Here is a 24185-nt window from a genome sequence, read left to right as displayed (position 1 = left end):
TTTTAAAAAGACCTAGACTTCCTCAATAAAAATTACAAAAGATGCTTAATATCATCAGTCACTAGGGAAATACAAATTAAAACCTAGTAAGATGCCATTACACATTAGAATGCCCTCTCCCCCACCACAAAAAAAAACAACTAAACATAATAGATGCTGAAGATGTTGAACAACTCATTGTCCATAGGAATGTTATTTGTAATAACTAGAAACAACCCAAATGTCCACCAACAGGTGAATGGATAAACAAATTGTGGTATGTCTAAACAATGTACTACCACTCAGAAATAAAATGAATAAACTATAGTAAGCCTTCGCTTAACATGGTCAACATGTTCTTGGAAACTGACTTTAATGAAACAGCATTACGAGTTCCATGCCATTTCACTAAATGCTGATGAGAAAAAACAATTGGGTGTGTGATAAGTCCGTTTGTTTAAAGTCACAGTATCCAAATACCTATCTACGATGCTGAGTGAGGAATTGCTGTACTGATACATAAACAGCATGGCTCGGCCAGGTGCGGTGGGTCATGCCTGTAATCCCAGCACTTTGGGAGGCCAAGGTGGGCGGATTACTTGAGGTCATTCTACCATAAAGACACATGCATGTGTATGCTCACTGCAGCACTATTCACAGTAGCAAAGACACGGAATCAACCTAAATGCCTACCAATGGCAGACTGATTAAGGAAAGTGTGGTATACATACTCCAATGAATACCATGCAGCCATAAAAATGCATGAGATCACATTCTTCGCAGCAACATGGATGGAGCTGGAAGCCATTATCCTATGCAAACTAATCCAGGAACAGAAAAACAAATACTGCATATTCTCATCTATAAGTGGGAGCTAAACAATGAGAACACATGGACACAAAGAGGGGAACAACAGACACCAGGGATTACTCGAGGGTGGAGAGTGGGAGGAGGGAAAGGATCAGAAAAATTACCTATTGGGTACTATGCTTATTACCTGGGTGACAAAACAATCTGTATACCAAACCTCCATGACAGACAGTTTACCTATATAACAAACCTGCACATGTACCCCGAACCTAAATAAAAGGTTTTTTAAAAAGAGCATGCCCACTTAAATAAATCTACCCTAGAGACATAACTGTACATTTATGAAATAGCATAAGCACATTATTTATTGTACATAATTAATGATAATATCCATCAGTAAGAGGCTGGGTTAACAAATACACAATGAAGCATTTGCTATGCATAAAAAAGAATGAGAAAATCTCACGTATAGATAGATAGGGAATAATCCCCATACCTACTATTCTGTGCATGCAGGACATATTTTTAAGTAATAAAAATAGGGTGCAAAAGAGTGTATACAACATACTACCTTTTATGCAGGATGGGGAGAGGATAAGAACCTACATACTCAGTTGCTTACATTTGCAAAAATAAAATAGCAATAGAAAAAAATAAGCCAGAAAATAAAAATGACTACCAATAAGGAAAACATCTTAAAGGTAACTGAATGGCAGGGAAGCATCTCTGAGCTACATTTTTATGAAGAAAAAACAATTCCCAAAAATGAAAACAAATATAATTGTATGCTGAATTGGTAACAGTAGCTTTAAGGCACAGTACTTTGACTATATATCCTTACTGAGATTAGTCAGTGTCAAAAAGAACTGCCAGGAAATCTAGAACTTTTTATTAGAGTTGTTCATAGTAATGTAAATATTGCTGTTCTGAAACTATTTTACGTATAAGGTCAAAGCTAATAGGCAATTATGTTGACATTGCTAGGAATGAAGACTTTCTACAAGCAAGTGCCAGGATAAGAAAAAGAAATTTAAAATGAGAAAAATGGCAACATAAATTCACGATCTTTAAATATATATATTTCCTAATTGTTCGTGAAAGGAAGAATGATATCACAGTAGCTATAAGCACCTCTAATGGCCTGGTTCTGGTCTTAATATACCTTTCCCTATTAGAAGTAACCAGAATCTTTGGAAAAATAGGCCTGCTCCAGGCTATTTATAAAATAAGCCTGGAACATACTGAGTCAAAAAGAAAAAAGATTTTGAACACTAATGAGGCGATGAAACCACCTTAAAAGAACCAAAATTTAAAAAAATGCTGTTCCCTATATCCCAAAGAAAACATTGATTCTCACCATATCTATACCAAAAAGGCTGCTGTCATCCCAGATATCTGCTGAAACTGCTTCACCAATAAGGGTCATATCCTCTGCAAGCAATTCCAGAACTCTTATTATCATTTGTCTGCTACCTAGGAATACAAACAGAAAAAAGTAAAGGAGAAAAAGTTACTTAACTTTAAAATAATCAGCTGAATACCATTTTGCTCAATTTTCTAGTTAGTCATTCTCCAAAATTTTTTCTTTTTTTCTAATGCTCTTAGAACTGTAGGGAAATCACAATCAACAACCACACTTAAGGCTTCTGTTCCAGTCGCAATACTACTTTGCTATATAACAAATCAAATACATTTATAATTGGGAAAGATATTGAAAGTAGCAATAATCTAACAACAAGTACTGTGAGATAGATTAAAATATTTTTTCAAATCCAGAGACCATCTATGTTACATGTAGTATGTGACAAAGCACCAGAAAAGTTAAAACGTATTTCAACAATTTCTACTTAGTACCAGAAGGCTTGAGCCTTCTCATAAATTAATATTTTCCCACACAGGAGTTGCCTGGGAAGCTAAGCTTGGACTGGAGCAACTAAAGGAATAAATGAACATGCTGGCACTTGCTAAAGAAACTTCAAGAAACTCTATTTGTACTCACCTTAAACTCCAAAAACTTCCCAAAGTCACACCCACCAGAGCAACCTCGTTTCTCCACAGACAGAATAACAAAGACTCCACTTCCATTATCCTACGTGAGATGAACATTCACACAACACTTTCCGGCCCCACATCCCAAAGGTTAACTTCTAATGAATCAAAGCAAAACAAACTACCAGAGTGGAAGGATCTAGACTAATTTTTTCACTAAAACAGCTGGAGCAAATTCTCTTAGAAATTTCTTGGATACTGAACAGTTACAAATCATGCCATAATTTACCACAAAAGGGCAGAAGAACATTTAGAAGTTTTTATGTCCCAAGATATAGCTTTATAATTATCAATCTGACTTTTTAAAGCAAATTAAGAAAAGGTTAAATGCAGAATCATTAAAGTCTAAAACTGTTCTTCTCAGCATACCAGGCAGATAAACATATGTACTGTATGATGCCAAAGTTCAGATCTTCCTTCATTTCACATTATTATTATATGAATTAATATACAGTCTCAACTAGTAGAAGCACTTACTCACTGAGTAAAAAGTATGGGTATACAGTTTTCCTCAGGATAAAAACATTTTAAATGTTTTCCAAATATAAACCTTCCTACTTCTTTCTCCCCCATCAACTCCAGGTAGCAAAAAATAGCCATAGGACCTAAAGAACCATTAACTTGGAATGTATTTTTTTATTTTGCCAGTATAAACTTAAAAGGGCAAAACTTGCTTATATTTATATCTTGACAAGTTTATCAAACGCTGAAAATGTACAGATTTTGAGAATAAAAATCATTACTGCTTTCTAAAACTTTCTTAACCTTGCAAAATGCTGAAGTATTTAAGATCATGGACTTCAGATTCAGAATAATTGTGGATCAAGTCCCTGCTCTTAGCTGTTTGACTTCAGGAAAATTTCTAAACCACTCTAAAACTCAGCTTCATCATTTGTAAAAATGGAGATAAAATTAGTAACTACCACTATTGGAAGGATAAAATGGGTCGATATGAGGAGTGCATAAAAATAATGCACATAAAACCATGTATGACGGTAGAACGCAGTAGGGACTAAACACATGGTAACTGTTGTTTTATTACTAGACTCAGTAGGCATCTGCCGTATTGTTATTGTTGTTATCACTGTTCAGTAAAATTACAACTAAATAACAGTGTATATTTCAGTAAACCTCTTCAAATTTTCCTAGCATATCTGAACAAGAAAATGTAATCTCAAAATATTTCTTGGTTTTTAAAGAAAAATTACTACAAAGGTAAGAATTCAGTTTTGAAGTTTTGTTTTTAACATGTTAAGTGGCTGAAGTAGTCAGAAATGATTGGGAAGAGTGAACAACTGACAGCTATTCCAAAAATTTCCAAAGGGCAAAGGCCAAAGGTTTTTTTATTCTGGTCTATTCATGCCAGTCCACCTTTTATAACTTATTCCAGTTTCTCTATGTTGTCAGTGCTCAAATTTAAAATAGCCATACAATCGAAAAGAAAAAAGAAAAAAATGACAGCAAGAATGCAAAAAATAGATAAATAAAAATTCTAAAAATAATAATATGTGTGAAAGCCTGTGCCAATAAAAACCCATAAAATGGAAGGACTAGCTGTTGAACAGCCCTCCATGGCATCCATATTTAATTTAAAAATCATAAAGACCTTATTATGTTTTTAGAAACTTGTATCCCAAAAGATAAGTAAATATAGATTTCAAAGGCCCTAACATAGAAGAGAAGGAAAATCCTAGAAAGAAATATAAAACAAATACAAATTATTATCAGAATTATGATTTCAAAAACAACTAACCTGTTCTTAAGAGAGGAACAGCTGATTCCAGAATTGATACACAAAACTGGGGAAGACTGAGCTGCTGGAATTGCAGTTCCAATGTGTCTTCAGTTTCCAGCTCTGGCAGATCTATGTGTCCCATATCCAAAGGTGAATGAACGGAAATCCTAGAGTTTATGTGAGCATGACTACTACTTCCACTGCAAAATAAACAAATGATAAACCTTGTATATAGAAAGTCCCCAAACAGATTTACTGGATATCTGCTGCCTGGCATATTAGAAGCCTCATACAAGTCACAACTCTATTGCTTCATTCAACAACTCTGGTCAGATTTGTAGAAACTTTGACAAATACGTGAAATTAAATTGGATAAAGATGACTCAAGGCCGGGCGTGGTGGCTCATGCCTGCAATCCCAGCACTTTGGGAGGCCGAGGCAGGCAGATCATCCGAGGTCAGGAGTTCAAGAGCAGCCTGGCCAACATAGTGAAACCGTGTATCTACTAAAAAAAAAAAAAAAAAAAAAAATTAGCTGGGCATGGTGGCACGTGCCTGTAATCCCAGCTATTCGGGAGGCTGAGGCAGGAGAATCTTCTGAGCCCTGGAGATGGAGATTGCAGTGAGTTGAGATCACACCACTGCACTCCACTCTGGGTGACAGAGCAAGACTCCATCTCAAAAAAAAAAAAAGAGAGAGAGAATTCAAAATTGTAAATGAAACCAAAAATGCAAGTATATTTTGCTTTTCAGGCTGATATCTCAAAAAATGTCAACATTCCTATAGTAGCAATCAATATTAGCACTGATAACCCACTCATTTCTAAAAGAAATCAAGCAGATTAATAGGAAAGCTCTTCTGTAATCAACTTGTAAAGACAAAACCGATAGTTCATACAGTTTCCTAAATTTTCTGAGTTTCACCAACTGTTCTAAGTAAGCCAGTGTTAGCAAATGAAGGATGTTTCCAGAAAAACATCACGGGAAACGTGTTACTTAGTTTACTACATTCAACATCAGTGTAATGACTTCAAAAATGCACCCCCATCCCATCATCCTTGGCTTTCTTCATTAAAAAATTCCTACCTTGGATATAAAGTGGCAGAGAAAGGATTTAAAAATTGTAGAAAAGCTAGAGCCTCACATTTACAAAGATCCTCAAAATTTTTTATTTTTGAGGTGATCCACAATTGAAGCTGAATCATAAGAGATATATTAATGCTATGGAACATTTAAATCTGCCCAAATTATATATGAACATTGTCATTTCTTCAATTTCAAGATACCAAGCAGCCCAAAATATGGAAACAACTCAGGCTTCTCTGTAATTCTGAAAGGCCCACGTGAGGAAGCTGTTCACTCAGGAGTGAAAACGTATAAGCATGCAGCACACAAGAGAATGAGGCAGAAAGGCTTCATAAGGATACAGAGAACATGACTGATCAACCAACTACAACATAAGAACTAACAGCACAGACTCTCCTATCATATTATTTAAACCTAGCTCTGCTCCTTATCAACTGCCATGCTCTTAACCTCTCTAAACCTAAACCTCAGATTTTTCTGTAAAATGAGGATGATAATAATTATAGCAATCCTATCATATAATACCAATCCTATTCTAGGACAAATAAAGGAGACAAAGTATGTAAAGCACAGGGCGTAACACCATGCACACAGCCAGCATGAATTGGTATTAGCTTGTAACAGCAGTAACAATATTGCAAGAAAATAATCAAGCCAACAAACAAATCCTCATCTTACTGAACTTTTTTTTAGAATGACACTAAAGAAGAGGCTAATATGTTTTTAATATGTTTGCAGCCAAAGGATAAAGTAACATACAAATACCACACCAATCCTTTTAAGCAAAGTTGGTGTATGAAAATCCGGGGGCCAGGCACTGAGGGCCAAGCATGGTGACTCATGTCTGTAATCTCAGCACTTTGGAAGGCCAAGATGGGACGATCACTTGAGCCCAGGAGTTCAAGACCAGCCTGAGCAACATAGTGAGACCCCATCTCTACAAAAAATAAAAGGCTTAGCCGGCCGGGCACAGTGGCTCACGCCTGTAATCCCAGCACTTTGGGAGGCTGAGGCGGGTGGATCACGAGGTCAAGAGATCGAGACCATCCTGGTCAACATGGTGAAACCCCATCTCTACTAAAAATACAAAAAATTAGCTGGGCATGGTGGCATGTGCCTGTAATCCCAGCTACTCAGGAGGCTGAGGCAGGAGAATTGCCTGAACCCAGGAGGCGGAGGTTGCGGTGAGCCGAGATCACGCCATTGCACTCCAGCCTGGGTAACAAGAGCGAAACTCCGTTTCAAAAAAATAAAATTAAATTAAATTAAAATTTAAAAAAATTAGCTGGGCGTGGTGGTGCACACATGTAGTCCCAGCCACTCGGGAGGCTGAGGCAGGAGAATAGCTTGAACCTGAGAGAAGGGGGTTGCAGTGAACCGAGATCGCGCCACTGCACTCCAACCTGGCACCTGGTGACAGAGCAAGAGTCTGTCTCAAAAAAAAAAAAAAGGCTTGGCCTGGTGTGGTAGTGCACAACTGTGATCCCAGATACTTGGGAGGCTGAGGCGGGAGGATCACTTGAGCCCAGAAGTCAAGGCTATAATCATGCCACTGCCCTCCAGCCTAGGCAAGAGAGTGAGATCTTATCTCTAAAAAAAAAAAAAAAAAAGGGAAAAAAAAACTGTATTTACACAAACAAATAAAATTCCACAAACTGTTCAACTTGAAGGAGTCCTTATTTCATAAAAATATTCTCCAACCATTCCTTTTAACAGTAAACACTTATGCATTTGTTATAAGACTTACAAAAATATGTTTAAAATACTATCAAAAATGTATCTATCATTTAAAGCTATGCTTTTAAACTAGATCATATTCTATTTGTGGCTGGTAAAAACGACTTAGTGGGTCAGAATCATTTCTTTTTTAATGAAATAGGAACAGAAAACATAGTTTGGTATTTCTAATCTGGAATCAGAATACTATTTTGTGGGACACATCACACACATATACATATATAAACAGAGTATATATTCATGTACTGAGCACTGAGTTGCGATGTAATATTTATCTGTCCTTACTGTGGATCATGGTCAAAAAAGGTATGAAGCCAGGGTTTAACATAAGGCCTATACCTGTGTTAATGTTTCAAAAAAAAAGGACAGAAAAATAATTATCTCCCTCTGAAATTAACACATACAAGTTAACTGGCACTTCTAATTTCCCCAGAGACACTGCTAGCAGTCACCTCGAGGACACTGCATCCCAATCCTGGCCATCTCCTCTGGGTCGCTGGCCTGTGCGCCCAACCACTGAAGGCCGAGGGCTGCTGCTTCCTGGGGAAGGATTCTGGGAATGATGAATACCTCTTGCTTCATGACAGTAAGATAAAGAAGAATTTTGGGAAACTGTGTCTGGGGAAAAAAAAAAGAATAAAATTATCCCTAGTAGAAACCGACTTCTGACTATGTAGTATTTATGTATCATTCTTCCAAAAACATTAACAAAATTAAGATAGTAGGAATCCTTCTAAGGGGTAAAAATAAAAGCAAAGATCAAACTTTTCTATAAGTATTCACTTAGCACATTTAGGTTTATGTCTAACTGACCTGATTACATGGGACCTTCCACCTAATGGTATTCACTCACATCAGCGACTACCAAAGCAGAAAAACACGGTAGCATGCATTCCTGCTTCAAACTCCCCAAGAATGGCTACCTCATACTGTAGCCAAAAATTAATTCAAAATGGATCAACAACCTAAATAGAAAAGCTAAAGCTATAAAGCACTTAGCAAAAAAAAAAAAAAACAAAAAAAAACAGGTGTAAATCTTCACGATCTTGAATTTGACAATGAATTGTTAAATATGACATTGAAAGCACAAACAACCAAAGAACTCACAGATAAACTGGACTTTATCAAAATTTAAAACTTCAGTAAATCAAGGAACATTACAAGAAGGTGTTAAGATAACTTACAGAGTGGGAGAAAATACTGGCAGACCGTATATCTGATAAGGGTTTAATTTTCAGAATATATAAGTAACCTAAAAGTCAACAATAAAGAAAACAGTTCTTGGCCAATTTTTTAAATGGGCCAAGAACCTTAATAAACTTTTCTCCAAAGAAGATATATGAACAAACAATAAGCACATGAGAAGTCATCAGAGATTCATTGGTCATTAATCATTAGGTCTTTAGAGAAATGCAAATCAAAACCATAATGAGATACCACTTCACATCTACTAGGATGACTATGATTATTTTTAAAAAAGAAAAAAAAATGAACAGATTAGTGATGATGTGGAAAAACTGGAAGCTTCATATATTGCTGATGGAAATGTAAATGGTACAGCTGCTGTGTAAAATAGTTTGGTGATTCTTCAAAAAGCTAAAGATAGAATTTCCATATGATGCAGTAATTTCACTCCTAGGTATTACCCAAAAGAACTGAAACCAGGCACTGAACAGATACTTGCATGCCAATCTTCACTGAAGCATTATTCACAACAACTAAATGTGGATACAACCCACATATCCATCAACAAATGCATAGATAAATAAAATGTGGGCTTATACATGCAATAGAATATCATTCAGCCATAAAAAGGAATGAAGTTCTGATACATGCTACAATGGGGATGAAGCTTGAAAACATTACAAATAAACCAGACACAAAAGGACAAATATTGTATGATTCCACTTAGATGAGGTACCAAGAAAAGACAAAAATCAGAGACAGAAAGTAAATTAGAGGTTACCAGGAGCTTTGAGGAAAGAAAAAATGAGGAATCGCTGCTTAATGATTAGAGTTTCTGTTTAAGATAATGAAGAGTTTTAGAAACAGTGGTGATGGTTGCATAAAAATGTGAATGTAACTAATGCCACATATTGTACACTTAAAAATGTTTATAATGGCATATTTTATATTATAAATATTTTATCCCAATTAAAAAAAGGATTAGGTAATAAAAGCATTTACAGTCAAAGAGAGGGGAAAAATAAATAAACTCTCCAAGAGCTTCTCACTACACTTCAAAGAAGATACAAAATTCTTACAAAGACCTGCAAGCCCCGATATACTCTGGCCCCTCACGACCTCTCTGATCTCACCTCATTCTCCTCTCCTGCCCAGCTCACTGCACTCCACTGTCCTGGGCTTTCTTTCAATTGCTCAAGGACATCACCCTCAGTGCTACCTTGAGGCCTGACCTTCCCTGGGAACACTCTTCTTGCATCTCTTTATCACCCTTTTTATTTCCTTCAAGTACTTCTCCTTATCTCAAGCAAACTTGATTATTTGTTTAACATATAAGCTCATAAAGGCTTGGATCTTACTCATCTGTTCAGTGTTATACTTCCCTAGAGGTTAGAATATCGGGGCATATAACAGGTAATAAATACGTATTATTAAATACATTAATAATTCTTCAGAGATATCAATGATTTTTAATCAACACTATAATTCTTTTTCTGTTGAGGTATGGGGTACCCAGAAGCTCTCTATTATCAGTCATTTGCATAATCCCATGCCCTCTAATATCTAGAATAAAACCAAGGTAAAACATAAATATTCAAGTAGCACAGGATCAGTGAAAATCCCAATGAAATAGGGATAAACTAGGAAACATGACAAATGACTATAATATTTGACTTTCAATGTAGATTGTATACGCACACAAAAATCCTCAATTGTAGATACTGTTTTGTCAAAGAGGGTCTGGTACTCTATTTGGGCACTAGGTGGCGCTTTTTCTCTGAAAAGTCTGGCATGGCTGTAACACTGACTATATTCCATGTTGCATAAAAATACTTTTCATAAAATTCAGATCAATATTTTTCAAACAAAACAATTTATTAACACTATATGTAACTTGCTTAAATGCCCAGAGTCCTACATGAATAGCCACACCCAGAATCCTAGTAACTACGTCTCAACAACACTGTTCATATAGAATCTGCAAGTCTGGTAGAAAAGAAAAACACCTTGTAAATACCTCTTATCCAAAAAAAAAAAAAAATAAGGCTCAAGAGATCATGGCGGTTTCTCTCATTTATGCAGTCTGTAAAGATAATCATTTGAATACATTTAGGAGTGGGGAGTTTATACTGTGAAATGCATACACAATAATCCCTAACAGTAACCATAAAGGAAAGCTCCCAGAAGAATCTACAAATAACACCAGTGGCTACTGCACAGATAAAAATAAATACCCTGTTTATTGGAGAAAAAACCTGGATCTCGGTGAAAGTTAAGTCTGTTTCTTAAATATGTGCACAGCTGCTGCAGGCAGGACACTGACTGTAATGCCAGGCGATGTTTTCCATCTCCTCCAAAGGCCAGTTTCAACAGAGATAAAAGGCTCTGAAATAAAGAAGAGCAGTGAAAGTGATTAAGGGAACAAAGTGCTCAACTTCAAAGAAGAATGTGGAGCTTAGGTAAGTAAGCTTAAGTGAATAATCAAGAGAAGTAAAAGAAGTTGCCAAATATTAGTAACACATAAGAAACAAGGGGGCAAAAATGACTCTGCATAAGGCAAGAAGATGGGTCAAAATAAAATAAGACAATAACATTTAAATAGAATAGTCAGTGTTTCCTAGTTCTAAAATCTGTTAGTCAAGTAACCATTCCAATAGAAGACAGGAATTATTCCCCACTCAGGACATTACATTACAGAGAACATTTTAAAAATCACAGCAATCCCTTTTCATCTCAAGCATCTAAATCATTTGACCACATTTTCATAATTAACAGCTTTCCTCTGCAATCATTTGCCAGCTTTGAGCCTATGTATTAACAGTTGCCACCCACTCGAGTCTACTTCAGCCCTGTGAGTGTGGAGCGGGAATGCTAAGGCATTACTGACTGCTGTGGAGATGCCACAATCTTCCACCCTGGATCTCTCTCCCTCTACCATATAAGCAATAAACGAGAAAAAATAAAAGAATCCATCTATGTTACTCACTGCTACTATATTTCCCCAGCATGTAACACTGTGCATTAAACAAACTAGATACTCAAGAAGCAATGCTATACTTTTTTTTTTTTGGAGAATGAGTCTCACTCTTGTTGCCCAGACTGGAGTGCAGTGGCACGATCTCGGCTCACCGCAACCTCCGCCTCCCGGGTTCAAGCGAGTCTCCTGCCTCAGCCTCCAAAGTAACTGGAATTACAGGTGCCTGCCACCATGCCCAGCTAATTTTTGTATTTTTAGTAGAGAGAGGGTTTCACCATGTTAGCCAGGATGTTCTCGATCTCCTGACCTCATGATCTGCCCGCCGTGGCCTCCCAAAGTGCTGGGATTATAGGCATGAACCACTGCGCCCAGCCTATTCTTACTTTTAATAAAGGCTCCTGCGCAACCTGTTTTCAAAGTCTACTCTACCCTTTAGGTGATCCATAAATGGTAACTCAAAGTTGCCAAACTGGACTGCAAGTGTCAAATGAAGCTACTACTGTTGGAAGAGCTATAACTATCCAAGTTCATGAATAAGTGCTTTAAATAGCCAAATACTTCACTTTTTAAATACATGAGTATAAAGTTCCTTCCCAAGAACTCTTACACTGCAAAATTTGCTGCATTGCAAAAAGTTCTCACTTCAAAATCTAAAACAATTATAGAGGGCACTGACCTGAACAATTTTTGGCCTTTGAAGGAAAATCTCAGCAGGAAAATCTTGCATGATAACGTCCTTCAATAGTTCACAGGTGTTCCAGATTAAAGTGTGGTTACTACTTCTTAAAGAGCTACAAAACATAGTGTTAATCATTTTTAAGAAGAGTTCATCTGTCAGGACAACTCCATTAACAAACCTTCAGGTCTCAGCTGAGATATCATTTCTCCAGAAAAGCCTTCCTAGATCTTTTTCCTAACCAATAAACAACTCTAGGGCAGTGCTTCGTCCACTGTCCATTATTTCATGATATTAAACTGCCTGTTGATTTTGTATTCCCCCCGACCCTCTTCAAGAGCAGGAACTACATCATACTAACCACTGTACCCACAGAGATTATCATAAGGCTACAAAATGAGTTCAATGAGGTCAAAGAGCACAGAATTCTAGAAAATCTACCAAATAAATTAAGAAATGAGACAGAAAAAAAATCAGTACAGAGGTAAATTCTAAGAATTAAAGTCCTTACTGATCTTCCCAACTCAAGGTGAATCAGATTAAGATTCCCCTCTTCTCCCACACAAAGGACACCTATTGACTCCACCCACTTAGGATTGGCAGTTGTTCACTCCCCACCCCAAAAAAAACACACTCCTTCTCTCAGCCCAGTTCCATTACACTATCCACCACTCACCATGCAGAGGCAGGCATTAGAAATTACCACCATCTCTGCTTCAGGGACTGACTCAAAACTGAGAGATCAGACAACCTCCTAACCCTTTCCTGTGTGCACTCTACGTCTTCAATACGTTGTTCCAAGAGAATTCACTGATGCTCTTGGAAGTGTCATCATTAAAAATGATTTAATAGCATCCAACTGTAATCTGGCCCTAGCCCTAATAAATTGGTCTTTATTTTCCAGATTTATACCCCAAAAAATGCAGACAATTCATGTATTATGGCATTCATGAAACTGTGCAAAGTGAATCTGGACATTAAAACACTCTCCAAATTTCCATATATCAGCTATTTACTCTTGCAGATAGCAATCAATTAACAGTCATTACACAGCATAAGACTGGATCAGTGGTACCCAACCATCTCTACATGGTATAATTCGTCTCCTAATGAAGCCCATATTTTGAAATGTATTCTGCCAAAAAGACTACATTTATGTTTAATTTTCCATTTTTATTAATCAAAGGCATAAGCAGTGGCCAGTAAGAGAATCTGGTCAATAAGAGAAAACTCCTGTCACCAACGACTATACAAGATTCCAACCACAAAAAGAAACTTGGGCCAGATGCAGCGGCTCACATAATCTCAGCAGTTTGGGAGGCCAAGGCAGGCAGATCACCTGAGATCAAGAGTTAGAGACCAGCTTGGCCAACATGGGGGAACCGCATCTCTACTAAAAATACAAAAATGAGCTGGGTATGGTGGCGTGTGCCTGTAATTCCAGCTATTCAGGAGGCTGAAGTATGAGAATCACTTGAACACAGGAGGTGGAGGTTGCAGTGAGCCAAGAGCCTGCTATTGCTCTCCAGCCTGTGTGATGGAGTGAGGCTCCGACTCAAAAAAAAAAGAAGAAAAGAAAAAGAAAAAAGAAACTTGATGTGGAAATTGATTTGATTAAAAGCAAATAGGAATTTTTCTGGCTTGCTTTTTGAAAAACAAAAATCATTCAAATATGACCATTAATACCTTTCACAGCCACTAGTATCTTTTCCTGGTAAAACATGCAGTAATAACTATCAAACACTGACTTTAAGTGAACAAAAATACCTAAAAATACATCAAGCACTGTACCTTTCATTAGAGGAGAGAACGTGTCTATCTGTGGTGGTCAGGGGTAGCCAAGGAAATACAGAAAACTTCAAACACTTCACAGTCTGATTTACTGTAAATGGAATAGCAAATCTTAAGGTATCAAAGAATAAAGAGATGACAGATTCACAAAGTTAAGGGTAAGGTTTCTCTTTAAAACAAGTCCGAAAATAAAGGCTATATCATACAGTAACCTAAAATATACCAAACAAGGTCAGCTGCAAATTTGTTCTATCACAGGATAAATTAGAGAGCTCTCTTTTCGTAATCGAAACAGAATTTATATGATATTAAAATAAGTATTAGAAGAGCATTAGACACAATCCAATACAGACTGACATACAAAGTTTCAATTAAATTTTCTATTTTACCCTGAGGCCGACCAGGACATCAAGCTTAAATTCAACATAAAAGGAACTGACATTTAGGGAAAACCTCAACTTTTAGAAATTAAAAATGATAAAACATAATGATATACTATATCTAGTCATGTTTAAATATCCTATATGGTGTTAGGTGTTTTAAATTTCTATGAAGATGACTTGAAGACTGTAAGGTTGAAAAACAAGTATCAGTGTTCAAACAAGATTAAAAGAACTCCGAGAAAGCAACACAGTTTTAAACTATCCCCATGCAAGTTATTTTTAACAGATCTTATATAGTACAAGTTAAGGTGGCAACACTGAGAAATAGCATCTACATAAGTCCTTCCAAATGGCAGTCTTTCTGCCAAATGCTTTGAAAAGAGCATGGAATCGCTAAATGTGGATAGCAGTATTATTAAATTCCCAAACATAGCACAGTTACTTCTTTCAAAAGTGCTAACATAAAAGCAGGATTTACTCTCTAAGGAAATAAGGAGAGGTGGGTGGAGGGAAGGACAGGCTTACACCACACAGTAAAAATGTGTCCAAAATAAGCCAGACTATCAATCAAGACAAACTGCAACTCACATAAAAGTGTAACAATCTCAATCCCCCTTAATGTTTCATCAGCTTCATTCAGATACCCATCCTTTACCAACCCTAGAGACTCTCCCTCCCTTCAGATGTCCCTCATCTTGATGGAATTAAGCCTCTCAGCCACCTGGCCTCAAAAACAAAGCTTGCTACAAGCCTGACAAAACTTTTCAAGAATGAAAAGGTAAAGTATTCTAATGGCTTAACAAGTTTTCCATTCTTCCTTATGATGTTATTCCACCTATGAGTTTCCATGAAAGCTTTTTAATAACAGAGGCTTCCAAATGGAGTTTATTTGAACATGTTGACGTCAGCAGATATAATCTCGGACACATCCTTTTCATCTTAACTATGCAGGCAGGAAAATGGTAAGTACGTAATTACTTAACTCTTTCCTAACTGCCTCTCCAAGGACAAAGTTTTCAACCTTTCTAGTATCAGCGTCTTTACCAGTAAAATGGGGTCACTAATCATACCAATCTCAGAGAGGCTCACGAGGATTCATTCATTCCTTCAAGGATATATACTGAGTGCCTAATACAGTCTGGCATTGTTCCAGACACTGAAAATAAAGCAATGTTCACAGCTATTACCAAACTTCCAACAAAGGGGACAAACAAAAACTAATAATGTGTTAGGAAGAAAACTACACATAAGAAGTGACCATTGGCTAGAATCATCAGGAAGGTATCTGATGAGGTGGCATGTGAGCTAAGACTGAATATAGCCAGATGGATTCGATTCCAGAAAAAGGGTTCTAAATTCGAATATTGTAATTAACTGGTGTGAGGAAATGGGAAAAGAAGAAACTAAGATGATCTTCAGTCTCTGGCAGGAGTAACTGGATAGATGGTACCATCAGTAAGCTGAAGAACAAATGAGATGACATATGTGAAGTGCATGGCACAATACCTCAAATGATTCATGTTTAGGCTGGGCGCGGTGGTTCACGCCTGTAATCTCAGCACTTTGGGAGGCCGAGGCAAGTGGATTGCCTGAAGTCAGGAGTTAGAGACTAGCCTGAGCAACATAGTGAAACCCAATCTCTACTAAAAATATAAAAAATTAGCCAGGTGTGGTGATGGGCGCCTACAATTCCCAGCTACTTGGAGGCTGAGGCAGAAGAATCACTTGAATCTGGGAGGCGGAGGTTGCAGTGAGCCGAGATCCTGCCACTGCACTCCAGCCTGGGCAACAAGAGCGAGACTCTGTCTCAAAAAATAATAATAGTAATAATTCACGTTTAGCAAGCACAAAGTACTACCGCCACTTCTACCATCGATCTACAGAGTTGCTCAAATCTGGTTAGAATAACACAAAATTTTACCATTTAGACTCGATATCCTAAACTAACTTGAAACAACTAAAACACTTGACAGTAGTTTGGTGCTGAAACATTTAAGTTTGGTAAAAATACATCTTCACCCTAATGAAGAAAAGTCCATTAATTTTCAATTGACCAGGTCAACAGGATTTACTTCCCTACATATACACACCCACTGGTCGTGGAGGCACTTCCATCTGCTGGAAATTACTTTTATCTTGGGGAAAATATCCTGTTAAGATTTCAGGGTTTTTTGATAATTCTGAAAAGAAAATAAACATTAGTGCATTCTCAATTCCTTATTTGCTAAAAGTGAACCTTAATTTTTTTAAATAGTAATGTTCTCTCTTAAGTATTGGAATCATTTTAAAAACTTTTTTTAAAAACCTCCAGCTTTTTTTCTCTGAATGATCTGTCTTCCTAAAGAGGAAAACATGTGCACACTGAGTCAATTTCCAATGAGGCGCTTTCTCCCATTCTCACTTTCACTGTTAGCCAAACACAGTTATTTGTTAGAATGTACACAAAAAGATCTGCTACAAAGTATTCAAGGACTATTCCTCTATACTTCCTAATCCATCTCCCTCTCCCTTTACTCCAATTATATAGTTCCTAATCACCTCCATTTTCATTCATATCTTTAAAAAAAGTTGCCAAAAACAAAGGAGTCAAACATTATCTTTCAAATACCTTTATCCCTGTAACATAAGATTATACGTTCAGCAGTTCAGCTCCAAGGAGAATGAGGAAAAGGCCAAAACTGTAATTTGTAATTTTATGTTGATGTTTTCATGCCAATAGTTCCTCAGACTAATAAAGAAAACTAACAATTAGCCCCCTTAACCACTCCTCTACTCTCACCTGCAAGGAATCAGATTAAAAACTCACAATGTAAGATTCTACTTTATCTGTGATGTCTTAGAAACTGTAAAATATGTTGTTAGAGATCACAGGTTTGGGAGCCAGATAAAGCAACGTTAGAATCCTGCATCTGCCACAGATTAGAAAACTGGGTGCTTTGGGGCAAGTTACTTTGTTTTTCTTCTCAGATATAGGGTAAGACTAATAACATCTCAGTCAAAGAGCTGTATTCAGATCTAACAAGATGATGTATTTAAATCAATTTATTCAATGCCGCACAAGAAAACTCAATAAATGACAGCTGCTATTGTTGTTGTGAACAGCAGTATCCACAGTTGAAGCTGTAACAATACTGGTAATGGCAGAAAAGAAAATATGGTTTAACAAATAAAGCATCAAAACTTCTTCTTTTCCTTTTACTACTCAATCACAAAAACTGCATGAGCATGTTTTTCTTCAAATCAATTCAAATACATTTCATGTGCAAGGCACTATACTGGACGTTAACAACACCACAACAATAACAGCCGACATTGCTACGTTTAATATAGTCTGGGCCCGATGCTAAGCGCTTTACAAAAAACATTGTCTCATTCCATCTTCATGACAATTTTATAAGAAAGGTGTTCTTGTTATTCCAATTTTTAGATGAGAAAACTGAAGCCTGGAGGGGTTAATTACCTTAGCCAAGGTCACACAACTAGCAGCAGAACTGGGACTTAAATCCATGTCTCTTTGACTTAGATTTTAACTAGTATATCATTATGGACTGCAGCATATAAAAATACTTTATTATGTCATTTTGACTGGTCCCCACTGCAAAATCATGAGCTAGGACAGACATCATTATACTCTAATATGAAGAACAAGGTCAAAAATACAAATATAAAGCACTAAGAACAATGTCTGCACGTGAGCGCTCAAAACTATGCTGTTATTGTCAAAGAAATAATCTGTCAAAATGGTCTCATAAAAGCAAAGTCACTGGCATCATTTAGGCCTGACCAAAAAAGCAATTAATGCAAATGTACCATCCTTTGACTAACAGCAGAGGAAGGGGAAAAGGTCAAAATCATTTAAGTCAACACAAGAAAAATAAGTTTGAGGAAGGTGGGAGAAATGCTTTTTTAAAAATATCAAATGTCCCTTTCCTTAAAATTTACCATTAGAATCAACATACTTATATTTTAACATATTCCATCAAATTAATTCCAAAGAGTTACCCATTTGATTGGTTTGGTATGAGGCAGAAGATAGTGCAGGAACTTCCGAAGGAAGAATAAAAAGTCCATCCAGAATTCCATCAATTTCAGCCTGCAGATTTGGCTCCACATTAGATCGAAGCTTAGATAAGAACTCTACTGCACCAAAATCAACCAAATGTTGGACTGCTGGGGGATACTAAAATAAAAAGAGAATGGTCTTGAGAATAACTATAGCAAAATCCCTAAACTTTAACCTTCAGTAATCAAAACATGAAATTATTTCTGGTATACCAGATGTTCCTTTTTTGAAAAAAAAATTCATGGCTCTGCCCCAAAGTAAGGCACTTCCATAAGGAGCACATACACCTACAGAGACATATCTACAACACTTGACAACATTTATGAAAGATAAGCCAACACAATGCACACTGGAAATGCACACTATCAATCCCTACTCTTATCTTTTAAGTTAGTTACTTTTTTCCACTGACACTCACCTTCTGGTCCCACCCACAATCGGTCAACAGGATGTCAAAGTAATAAGATTCCTCTACCATTGTACAGTGATTTAGTTTTGAAAGGTTAAACTTACACTTTGATATCTGACCCTGACAACTACCTACTGTTGAGGTAGAATAAGAATACAAATCTAAAAGCATATGGGAAAGCAACTTAACATGGGTATTTATGAATCATGGTTACGTAACATCATTTTTAAACGTGCTCCCTTTCATACTGACACATCTAATTTTTAAGATGTAAATATCAGAAGATAAATACAGAATACAAATAGTAACCTCCAAAGACAATTCCAAAAATCAGAACATAACAAAACTCAAAAGAAGTTCTGTGTTACTTCTGAGCACAGCAGAGACCATGTGGGATTCAATATCACATATCAAAGATGAGCAATATATATCCAGACGAATTAAAATTCAACCTCTCTGGTTGTTAAAAAAATAAATTAATTAATTAAAAAACAAACTTTTAACCCCAGTTATTTAACTTTCAATGAGTGTTACAATTAAATGACTACGAAACGGTCCACTCGTCTGACTATTTTATTTCAAAATGATCCTACCTTAACCAATCTGCTTAACAAGTTGAGAACCTCTTCCTTCATTGGAACGGACGGGAAATTGAACCATTCCAGCAAATGAAGAAAAAGTTGCCTCTCCTGAATGAGATCAGCGTGGCAGATTAAGTTGTGCTCAATCTTGCAGAGAATACTCTTGAGAGCGCGCTCCCTGATCTCGGCCAGCTGATGACCTGTCAACGCACAGCACAGAAAAATGTCCCGACTGCAAAGAGACGCTTACCCAGACTTTATTCCAAAACTACGTTACTTAGGTTGCGGGCAGGAGCGGCGTGAAGACGGACTAAAGCAGCTTTTTCAGAGGCAGGCCGCTGGTGCCTTCGGGACGGGAACCGCGGAGTTTACACAAAGTCCGAGATGGGTCCCCGGGGGCTACCCTAGCAAAGCGGGGGCGAAAGAGGGAGCAGTCGCGGGATGACCGGCCGCAGAAACGTGACACAACCATTCTCAGGAAGTGACCAGGACAGGAGGGTGCCTTGGACGAGGGGCAAGCTGACAGTTACCGAGTTTCCTGATGAGCCCTGCCGGGACCATCTCGTCCCCTTAACCTGCCGCCGCCGGAGAATTAAACTGCCGCGCCACTGCGTCCGGCCACAATTAATGTCCTCCGGAAACGCGGCCCGTGGGACGGTGGGTTCCGCAATGCCTGCGCTCACCAGGAGAAAGAGACATTCCGTGAGCCGTTCACAGCCCTGGCGTCGCCAGGTGAGCTTACAGCCTCACTAGAATCACTACTGCGCACTTCCTGGACAGCAGTCTCCGTCGCAAAAAGGGGGAAGATTAAAGCAACAAGCAAGCGGTAGAACCCGCGTTGGCCGCCGCGCACGTCGGGAATTGTAGTCCTGGCTCGGCCGTGCTCCCTGCACCGAGCTCCGGGCCCGCCGCGACGCCCGGTGGCCTGGCGTTCCGGCTTTCAGCGCGGGAATTCGGGCGCTCAGCGCGGGCTGCAGAGGCCCTGGTAGGAGCCCCGCCCACCTGCCCCGCCTCCTCGCTCGGCAACGGATTCGTTCCGGGCCCCGCCAATCTAGTTCTCAGCTCGCAGAACTTCACGATTTAGAATGTAGACTTCTGCTTTGTGGCAGTTTTCCCCATCCCCGACTACTAAAGGACGCACCCTCTTTAACTGTGAAATGTACCTCTAAAGTCAAGCAATGCCTTTGGATATCCAAGTTCAGATATGAACAAGCAAGCTGCCAAAAGCGGGGTGGGCGGGTATGAGTGAGCAGAAGAGAGAAAGGGGGCTGCAAAAAGAGAAATAAAGGCGGGGCAGGGGCGGGGGGGGATTGATTTGTTGAATGCCACCAAAGTTGATTTTTTTGCACCGCGCACAGTGATCGAACTAAACAAATCCTTTTTAAAAAAATTCTAAGCAACGGTAAGAAAAACAACAACAAAAGTACATTTGTAAAATGATTTGCATTTTGGAGAGCATTTTCTCGCTGTAATCGTTTCACTTTTCCTGGGAAAGGGATGTCAAGGCAGGTAAAGTGGGTCCTCGGTATCTCTAGGTAACTGGTTGCAGGACCCCGGCAGATACCCAAATCCACCCATGCTTAAGTCTCTCTTACAAAATGGTGTAGTATTTGCATATAAACTACACACATCCTCCTGTATACTTTAAATCATCTCTAGATTGCTTACAATACCTAACACAATGTAAATACTGTGTAAATAATTGTTACACTGTACTTTTTATCCATATAATTTTTTACTGTTGTATTGTTATTTTCAATTGTGGGTTTTTTTTCCCAAATATTTTCATCCCCTGTGTGTTGAATTCTTTGTGGGAACCAGTGGACAGCAAAGGCCTACTGTATTCCCATTCCTATTTTGCCAACGAGAAAACTTAAAATCACAGAAGTACCCCCACACAAAGTCACGTTAACTAGTGAGTGACGAATTGAGAACCTGACCTCATGTTTCTTTGTTCTATTCATAGTACCTTGCTGCCTCATGTGTGTAGATAAGAGTGTGCTGATAAATGAGTTGGATCTTAAAGAGTAAGTAGGAGTTTACCATACAAAGAAGTTGGGTAAGGGAATTCTTGCCAGAGAAAACTTTATTTGCAAAGGCAAGAATTCAGAGGGAGTATGTCAAATTCAGGAAAAGTGCAAAATTCAAGGTGGCCATATTACCTCTGGGAAGAAAGGAGGAAGGGCAAGAGAGCTGCTAGCAATGCTGGGTCTTCTCCATTCCACCTTCTAGTGGTTCCTCCCAGCTCTTCCAGCTCTGCAGCAACTGACCTGAATAGGCCAAAGACTGCACTATCCTGGCTGCCTGGCCCTCTGGCTTCCAGTTGGCTGCCGCCAATAGGAGACATCAGCAGGAAATTGGAGAGGAGGAGGCAAGAGATGTGGGTGTGAAACCAAGATTTCACTAGCCCATGCCTAAGCCTGCCTGGCCAAGATTGTTAACAGGGGCTGAATTCCTTGACCCAAAGACCACAGCTCCTGATGGGTAGTATACCACAGTGGGCACTGCACAGTACCAGTTACACCAGCTCAGAAGTGTCTGTAGTTACCGAGGAATGAAGGTGTTAATTATGAATTTGAAGTGTCAAGGTCAAAAAACCCATGACACTACTGGAAAATAATAGAAATAACTTGTCAATGATATTTCTGAGATGAACCATCTTAGATGATGAGAGACTGTAAATGCAGTGGGTAAGGGGCAATAACACTGTGGAAGAAACATAAAAAACAATTGACTTAAAACAAGCATGTCACAAGTAAAATGGGGCCACACTATGAAAGGGTTTTATTTGTGTTGCCCCCAAGGTCAACACGAACATTTTATTTTCTTTTATTTTCATTGTTGAGCATATTTAGCTCTTGTAATTAAACAAAAATAATTAAATCCCATTCATTACACTCAAAGCAAATAAGTTGTCTATCATTCTCCTCTTAGACTATTGATTTGGCAATTTTTCCTAAAGAAAATCAACCTTCAATTTATTAATTCTACTATTTAAAACACACACATATACATTCTAGTGTATTAACTGTATTTTTTTTTACCAATTACTTTCCTCTTTCAGCCAGGCTGGAGTGCAGTGGCGTGATCTCTGCTCACTGCAACCTCCGTCTCCTGGGTTCAAGTGATTTTCCTGCCTCCACCTCCCGAGTAACTGGGATTACAAGCATGCACTACCATGCCCAGCTAATTTTTATATGTTTAATAGAGACAGGTTTTTGCCATGCTGGCCAAGTTGATCTCGAACTCCTGGCCTCCAATGATCCTCCCACCCTGGCCTCCCAGAATGCTGGAATTACAGGCATGAGCAACCACACCCAGCCTGCATCCTTCTAAGTGTGTTTTGCTTTTCTTTTTTTATTTTAACTTCTTAAGCTAAAGATTTTGTTGTTTATATTCTTTCTTTTTTAGTTATAGAGAGTTTTAAATCCATGAATTTGCATGTAAAAAAAGTTTTAATCTTGCATCATGAATTTCGATTTATAAGGTTTTATTGTTCTCAACCAATCTGAAACTGCTATTTTGATACTTTCTGTTTCACCCGAGATCCATGTAGGAAGGTGGTCTTTAATCACCAAGTCTTTCTTACATATACTTTAGTTATTAATTTCAACTTTTATTATATCACAGTCAGCAACTGGGCCTTTCATAATTTGAATGTTAAGGTCAAAGATTTTCAGTGAACTTGAAACAAAATGGGCAATAGATGTCTGTGTGGATGTACAGAAAACTGTATGTAATTTTCTTCTTGTATTTACAATGGTTTTTGTTGTATTTATTTAAATGCTATGTATGAAAACTTATGTTGAATTTTACATGATGATAAATGATGGTCACTCAACTGGTGATATATACATGGATTGGGAAAGAGGTCAGGGGTTGAGCTGTTATATGTTGAGATCTGCAATGATCACAAGCCACAGGACATTAAGGAAACCTGAACCCAGAAGCAGAGGTCAAATTCTATCTAATTATCTTCCAATTCTACTATTGCCACTTGAATCTGATTCATCTTCAACCTCTTGGTCATACCTGTAAATCACTGGCAGTCACTGCCTCCGTGTGCTGAATCAGATCACTTAGATTAGATGAGATATTTATACCCAAAGTCACAAGAAATAGTTACCCTCCTAAGAACTCGTTACTATCTGTAGCAATTTATTCTGGGGGGAAATGAAATGCTTTTTTCTCTTGGAAAAGACATGCATTTTTGTTCTTCCTCACGCTTTGGATGTGAGTTTTCATATTTGGGGTTATATATGGTGGGTCTCTCAGTTGTGATCATGAGCATTTTATACCCTTTCTTTCTGTTAATATTTGACCAACTTGAAATGTCTGGTTCATAGCCATATAAGCTAAAATATTGAGTAGAGCACAAGCTTTGGAGGTAGATGGACATGAATTTTTAAAGTGTTGCCACCTCCCTAATCGCATAACTGGGGGCAAGAGAATTAACTTTCTCAATTGCAAATAACAAAACTCTAAATCAAGCAAGTTATGCAAAAATGGGCTATGTATTATCTCACTCTAGAAGTGGATCTAGCCTCAGAGACTCAAAAGAATACCAGTATTTTTTATTCATTTATTGGCTTTGATTTTCTCCATGTGTTTGTCTCTTTCTCTTCTATTATGGGCAGAATTTCCTCAAAATGTAGAGGAAAAGAAGATTGTGGTTCAGACTTCCATCTTCCCATATAATGACTGTAGAAGAAAAAGAAAGCTTCT

At 37.9% G+C, this 24185-nt stretch overlaps 1 protein-coding gene across 6 annotated transcripts in view; it reads right to left on the bottom strand.

Annotated features, from left to right (window-relative positions):
- The window catches only part of RTTN (rotatin), a 185981-nt gene extending 165923 nt beyond the window's left edge, over positions 1-20058 (bottom strand). For 4 of the 6 annotated variants that reach the window (XR_010343605.1, XR_010343606.1, XM_064379025.1 and 1 more), the window contains exons 1-10: positions 19991-20058; positions 19473-19660; positions 18410-18587; positions 16498-16587; positions 14025-14115; positions 12234-12348; positions 10815-10965; positions 7848-8013; positions 4592-4773; positions 2147-2262 (exon numbers count right to left, since the gene is read on the bottom strand). Coding sequence is in view for 4 of the 6 variants with exons in the window: in XM_064379025.1 (XP_064235095.1) it covers positions 2147-2262; positions 4592-4773; positions 7848-8013; positions 10815-10965; positions 12234-12348; positions 14025-14115; positions 16498-16587; positions 18410-18587; positions 19473-19660; positions 19991-20021 (1308 nt within the window). In the remaining 2 variants the exon portion in view is untranslated. Of the gene's footprint in view, positions 1-2146; positions 2263-4591; positions 4774-7847; positions 8014-10814; positions 10966-12233; positions 12349-14024; positions 14116-16497; positions 16588-18409; positions 18588-19472; positions 19661-19990 lie in introns of those variants that run through there. The other 2 variants (XM_064379026.1, XM_064379029.1) reach the window with 2 other exon arrangements.
- Positions 20059-24185: the final 4127 nt, after the last annotated feature.

Source organism: Aotus nancymaae, unplaced genomic scaffold, assembly GCF_030222135.1.
Source record: "Aotus nancymaae isolate 86718 unplaced genomic scaffold, 86718_ANA_hifiasm-v0.15.2.pri h1tg000020l, whole genome shotgun sequence".
Classification (NCBI taxonomy): Eukaryota; Metazoa; Chordata; class Mammalia; order Primates; family Aotidae; genus Aotus; species Aotus nancymaae.
This window is presented reverse-complemented; position numbering and strand designations above follow the sequence as displayed.